This window comes from Bombina bombina, chromosome 9 (assembly GCF_027579735.1).
Source record: "Bombina bombina isolate aBomBom1 chromosome 9, aBomBom1.pri, whole genome shotgun sequence".
NCBI lineage: Eukaryota > Metazoa > Chordata > Amphibia > Anura > Bombinatoridae > Bombina > Bombina bombina.
This window is the reverse complement of record NC_069507.1, coordinates 118,961,100-118,968,242: the sequence shown is the minus strand read 5'-3', so window position 1 is coordinate 118,968,242 and position 7,143 is coordinate 118,961,100. Positions and strand designations below refer to the sequence as shown.

Below are 7,143 nucleotides of genomic sequence, written 5' to 3'. Positions count from 1 at the left end.
TAGGGGGGTGTTAGGGTTAGGGTTAGACTTAGGTTTAGGGGTTAATAATTTTATTATAGTTGCGGCGGTGTAGGGGGGGCAGGATAGGCGTTAATAAATTTATTATAGTGTCGGCGATGTAGGGGGGGCAGGATAGGGGTTAATAAATTTATTATAGTGGCGGCGGTGTAGGGGGGGCAGGATAGGGGTTAATAAAATTATTATAGTGGCGGCGGTGTAGGGGGGCAGGATAGGGGTTAATAGGTATTATGTAGGTGGCGGTGGGGTCCGGGAGCGGCGTTTTAGGGGTTAACATTTATATTATAGTTGTGGCGGGGTCCGGGAGCGGCGGTTTAGGGGTTAATCAGTTTATCAGAGTGGTGGTGGGCTCCAGGAGCGGCGGTTTAGGGGGTAATACATTTATTTAGTTGCAGCGGTGTAGGGGGGGCAGATTAGGGGTGTTTAGACTCAGGGTACATGTTAGGGTGTTAGGTGTACACACTTCCCATTGGAATCAATGGGATGTCGGGCAGCAGCGAACATGAATTTTCGCTATGGTCAGACTCCCATTGATTCCTATGGGATCCGCCGCCTCCAGGGCGGCGGATTGAAAACCAGGTACGCTGGGCCGGAAAAGTGCCGAGCGTACCTGCTAGTTTTTTGATAACTAGCAAAAGTAGTCAGATTGTGCTGAACTTGTGTGCGGAACATCTGGAGTGACGTAAGAATCGATCTGTGTTGGACTGAGTCCGGCGGATCGAAGCTTACGTCACTAAATTCTACTTTTGCCGGTGTGTAGGGCTTGATAACTTAGGTGAATCAGCCTCGCCACAAATACGCTGTGGAATTCCAGCGTATTTTAGGTTGACGGCTTGATAACTAGAGGCCTGTAACTTCAAGATCCATAACGTAAACTGAAAGTCAGTAATTATGAGTTTTACGCTACAAAGCTGTAACATAAAACTCATAACTAAAGTGCTAAAAAGTACACTAACACCCATAAACTACCTATTAACCCCTAAACCGAGGACCTCCCACATCGCAAACACTAAAATAAAATTATTAACACCTAATCTGCCGTTCCGGACATCGCAGCCACTATAATAAATATATTAACCCCTAAACCTAACCCTAAGTCTAACCCTAACCCTAACACCCACTAACTTTAATGTAATTAAAATAAATCTAAATAAAACCTACTATTAATCACTAAATAATTCCTATTTAAAACTAAATACTTACCTGTAAAATAAACCCTAAGCTAGCTACAATATAACTAATAGTTACATTGTATCCAGCTTAGGTTTTATTTTTATTTCACAGGTAAGTTTGTAATTATTTTAACTAGGTAGAATAGTTACTAAATAGTTATTAACTATTTACTAACTACCTAGCTAAAATAAATACAAATTTACCTGTAAAATAAAACCTAACCTGTCTTACACTAACACCTAACCTTACACTACAATTAAATCAATTACATAAATTAAATACAAAACACTAAATTACAAAAAAAAAAAAACCCACTAAATTACACAAAATAAAAAAATAAATTATCAGATATTTAAACTAATTACACCTAATCTAATCAAAATAAAAAAAGAACCCCCAAATTAAAGAACCTCCTAGCCTAAACTAAACTACCAATAGCCCTTAAAAGGACCTTTTGTGGGGCATTGCCCCCAAAGAAATCAGCTCTTTTACCTGTAAAAAAAAATACAAACAACCCCCCAACAGTAAAACCCACCACCCACGCAACCAACCCCCCAAATTAAATCCTAACTAAAAAACCTAAGCTCCCTATTGCCCTGAAAAGGGCATTTGCATGGGCATTGCCCTTAAAAGGGCATTTAGCTCTTTGTCCGCCCAAACCCTAATCTAAAAATAAAACCCACCCAATAAACCCTTAAAAAAGCCTAACACTAACCCCCGAAGATCCACTTACAGTTTTTGAAGACCTGACATCCATCCTCAACGAAGCCGGCAGAAGTCCTCAACGAAGCGGCAGAAGTCTTCATCAACCCGGGCAGAAGTCTTCATCCAACTGGGCTGAAGTCTTCATCCAGACGGCATCTTCTATCTTCATCCATCCGGCGCGGAACGAATCCATCTTCAGGACATCCGGCGCGGAGCATCCTCTTCAATCAACATCTTCTGTTCCAATCAGCCAATAGAATGCGAGCTCAATCCTATTGGCTGATTGCTTCAAGCAAAAGGATTTTTTCCCCTTTAATCCCGATTGGCTGATAGAATTCTATCAGTCAATTGGAATTCAAAGGACGCCATCTTGGATGACGTCATTTAAAGGAGAATGAATTGTTCAAGAAGACGTCGATTGAAGAGGATGCTCCACGCCGGATGTCTTGAAGATGGACCCGCTCCATGCCGGATGGATGAAGATAGAAGATGCCGTCTGGATGAAGACTTTGGCCCGGTTGGATGAAGACTTCTGCCCGGCTGGATGAAGACTTCTGCCACTTCGTTGAGGACTTCTGCCGGCTTTGATGAGGATGGATGTCGGGTCTTCAAAAACTGTAAGTGGATCTTCGGGGGTTAGTGTTAGGCTTTTTTAAGGGTTTATTGGGTGGGTTTTATTTTTAGATTAGGGTTTGGGCGGAAAAAGAGCTAAATGCCCTTTTAAGGGCAATGCCCATCCAAATGCCCTTTTCAGGGCAATGGGGAGCTTAGGTTTTTTAGTTAGGATTTTATTTGTAGGTTGGTTGTGTGGTTTGTAGACATGTACGATTCGGTTTGGTCCGAATCGAAATTCGGACGAATTTTGTCAAATTCGGAATTCGGATCGATTCGAATTTCTGAATTGCGGCAGTCCAGAATCTACCGAATAAATCGATTTGAATTTATTCGGATGGATTCGGATGGATTCGGATGGCCATGTATTACACTAGTATTGTACAGTATACTAGTGTAATACACAGCACATCCCACTTAACAGTGCCGAAATTCCGAAAATCCGAATCGATTCAAACCGAATCGAACCGAACCGAATTTCACACGAATCCGAATGAATCCAAAATGAATTCATTCGATTTCTTCCGAATTAGAATCGATCCGAACCGAAATTCGAATCGTTCCGAATCGATCCGAACAAAATTTTTCGTGGCTGCACATGTCTAGTGGTTGGTGGGTTTTACTGTTGGGGGTTGTTTGTATTTTATTTTACAGGTAAAAGAGCTGATTTCTTTGGGGCAATGCCTCGCAAAAGGCCCTTTTAAGGGCTATTGGTAGTTTAGTTTAGGCTAGGGGTTTTTTTATTTTGAGGGGGCTTTTTTATTTTGATAGGGCTATTAGGTTTAAATATCTGATAATTTCTTTTTTTATTTTGTGTAATTTAGTGTTTGTTTTTGTAATTTAGTTAATTGTATTTAATTTATGTAATTGATTTAATTGTAGTGTAAGGTTAGGAATTAGTGTAAGACAGGTTAGGTTTTATTTTACAGGTAAATTTGTATTTATTTTAACTAGATAGTTAGTAAATAGTTAATAACTATTTAGTAACTATTCTACCTAGTTAAAATAAATACAAACTTGCCTGTGAAATAAAAATAAAACCTAAGCCAGATACAATGTAACTATTAGTTATATTGTAGTTAGCTTAGGGTTTATTTTACAGGTAAGTATTTAGTTTTAAATACGAATTATTTAGTGATTAATAGTAGGTTTTATTTAGATTTATTTTAATTACATTAAAGTTAGTGGGTTTTAGGGTTAGGGTTAGACTTAGGGTTAGGTTTAGGGGTTAATAAATTTAGTATAGTGGCGGCGACGTTGGTGGCGGCAGATTAGGGGTTAATAAATGTAGGTAGGTGGCAACAATGTTAGGGGCAGCAGATTAGGGGTTAATAATATTTAACTAGTGTTTGCGATGTGGGAGTACGGCGGTTTAGGGGTTAATATGTTTTTTATAATGGCGGCGATGTCCGGAGCAGCAGATTTGGGCTTAATAAGTATAATGTAGGTGTCCGCGATGTCTGGGGCGGCAGATTAGGGGTTAATAAGTGTAAGATTAGGGGTGTTTAGACTCAGGCTTTATGTTAGGGTGTTAGGTGTAAACATACATTTTCTTTCCCCATAGGAATCAATGGCGCTGCTTTACAGAGCTTTAAGCTCCTTTATTGCAGGTGTTAGGCTTTTTTTCAGCTGGATCTCCTCATTGATGTGTATGGGGAAATCGTGCACGAGCACGTAGAACCAGCTTACCGCAGCTCACCGCAGCGCTGGTATTGGAGTGCGGTATGGAGCTCAATTTTGTTCTACGCTCACTTCTTGCTTGCTAACGCCGAGTTTTTGTAAACCTGTAAAACCAGCGCTGTAGGTAAGTGAGCGGTGACAATAACTTGCAAGTTAGTACTGCACCGCTCATAAACGCAAAACTCGTAATCTAGCCGAATGTTTTTTCTTTTGCTTTGGGTGATATATTCACTTACTCATGCATACATGCAAATATTATAAACAATTCAAACACTTTTTGAATAACTAATAAAATAAATATTTAATGCTTTTAAACATAACAAAAAATACTTTAAAAATAGCAATGTCAGGTATCCTTCTCTGGCAGCCAGGAGGTTAACATTCTATATACATCCTGAAGAGCTATTTCTAACTAAGATCCATCACAAATATTTTAAAAGCTTTTGGAGATGTTTGTTGTAATCAGCAGTAGCATGGATAGTGATGCTGTTGATTTGCAATTCTCCAGGAACATTGGGCTAAGGGCATGGTTCAAGATACAATTTACAGTTGCACTGCATGAGGATCACTCACAAAGCATCAAAAGGATTTCTCATCACATATGAGATGTTTTTAAGCAATGATCCCTCTGCAGAATAACTTCAGGGTTATTTTTTTTCTGTTCTCCCTGCAAAAAGATTATAAAACGTGAGGTTTGTTTATTCTAGAAACTGGAAATTTGCTAAAAGAAAGTAAAATTGACCTATATTAAAATGGAAATAAGTGTCTGCTTTACTGCTTAAGGGTAAAGAGAAATCATTCAGGAAGAGAACAAATCAAAGACTGTAAATTAATTCCATCAGCTGTGATACGAGCATTTCCCCCTCTCAACTACAAATAATAATGTTCAGCTCTGCAGGCTTTATTTGAAATCAGCCCAGTCTGAGCTGTACATAATGATTCTTAAGGCTGGTTGAAGACAATGCAACACCTGTGCTGTGACCAGGCAATCTAATATTTGTCATGCTCATAAAAGGGATGTTTATTTTGATGGGGTATTTGATTAATATAAATAGAGCCTCAGAGAAGGAATTTAAAACTTGCAAATCACCTCATGGAAAACCATTCTATTTACAATGTAACAATTCAAGACCTGGATGTGGCCAGCTCAGATCGGAGCTTGCGAGTCCTCACTGGACTACTTCTCTTCCTCCTGATCCTATCTACTCTTTTGGGGAATACCCTGGTCTGCCTAGCTGTGATCAAGTTCAGACATTTGAGATCCAAAGTAACCAATTTTTTTGTGATCTCTTTGGCAGTTTCAGATCTCTTTGTGGCTCTTCTAGTGATGCCCTGGAAAGCTGTAACTGAAGTGGCAGGTTATTGGATCTTTGGGGAATTTTGTGACACTTGGATTGCATTTGATATAATGTGCTCAACAGCTTCTATACTGAACCTGTGCATCATTAGTTTGGACCGGTACTGGGCTATAGCAAGTCCTTTCAGGTATGAGAGGAAAATGACGCAGAGAGTTGCTTTCATCATGATTGGGGTAGCTTGGACTTTATCAATCCTAATATCTTTTATACCAGTTCAACTCAGCTGGCACAAATCCCAAGAGCTTTATGGACTAAATTCCACCAACCAAACTGAAAACTGTGACTCCAGTTTAAACAGGACTTATGCAATATCATCATCTCTCATCAGTTTCTATATCCCTGTAGTTATCATGATTGGGACCTACACCAGGATATATAGGATTGCTCAGACACAGATCAGGAGAATTTCATCTTTAGAGAAAGCAGTGGAGCATGCACAAAACTGTCACCCTGACTGTCCACATGAAAATTCATTGAAAACCTCATTTAGAAAGGAGACCAAAGTTCTCAAGACATTGTCTATAATTATGGGTGTGTTTGTCTTTTGCTGGCTTCCCTTCTTTGTTCTAAACTGTATGGTCCCTTTTTGTCACATAAGTTTTCCAGGACAAAAGGAGGCTGAGCCACCATGTGTTAGTGAGACAACCTTTGACATATTTGTGTGGTTTGGTTGGGCCAACTCATCAGTGAATCCTATTATTTACGCTTTTAATGCTGACTTCAGAAAAGCGTTTACCACAATCCTGGGGTGCAATAGGTTCTGTTCTAGCACACATGTAGAGGCTGTAAATTTCAGTAACGAACTTGTATCCTACCATCATGACACTACATTTCAGAAAGATATTCCTGCAAATTTTAACAGTACTCAAATTCCCAATGCAGTAAATCAAGACCACGAAGATTTAGAAGGACATTGCTATGACAAAGTTTCAATCATTTCTATTTCACATGGGACCAGATGTCACAAGAACTTGCTTCTGTCTGCTGGTGTCCAGTTTGAATGTGAAGCTGAGATTTCACTGGATACTATCAAACCATTTACTTCTGCAGGGTCACAAGAATGTTACCCACATGCTATGACTGAAGATGAAAGAAAATATGTTACAAAATTATATTAATTTCAATAGTACTTCATAATTAGAAATACCTCTAAAAAAACAAAACATCAATTGAAGATGTGGTTTGTACTGTCTGCTCTTGCAACCCTTAAACCAGTGTTGTCCAACCTAAGGGTTCCTGTTAATTATGGTCTGTGTGTATAGATCTAGGGCAGTTATATTGTGAAATAATTGCTGATTTACAGTTGATTAAAAAAGAAATTATAGTCTGTCTTCCTTCTTTTTAAAAGGTTGGACATCCCTGCTCTAAATATTTAGGTTTTAAAATACTTGTTTAAAGCTGAATTTTAATTTTAATAGAACATTATGTGTGAGATTAGATGTAGAATGTGATCGTTAATGAGGGTTTTGTTTAGGTTAGTTTGAATATATTAGTTGCTGTTTTGTTCTGTCTTTGTTTAAAGCTGTTAACAATAGCACTCTGAATAAAATAATTGTGATAAACCTTTTGGTTAAACTCAGGGATTGGTTTTGACTAT

At 38.7% G+C, this 7,143-nt stretch overlaps 1 protein-coding gene across 1 annotated transcript; it reads left to right on the top strand.

The window, feature by feature from the left end:
* Positions 1-5,281: 5,281 nt before the first annotated feature.
* On the top strand, positions 5,282-6,664 carry LOC128639559 (D(1C) dopamine receptor-like). The gene has a single exon (XM_053691695.1). It carries the CDS (start codon positions 5,282-5,284, stop codon positions 6,662-6,664), a length of 1,383 nt encoding a protein of 460 aa, XP_053547670.1.
* The last annotated feature ends 479 nt before the right edge of the window (positions 6,665-7,143 follow it).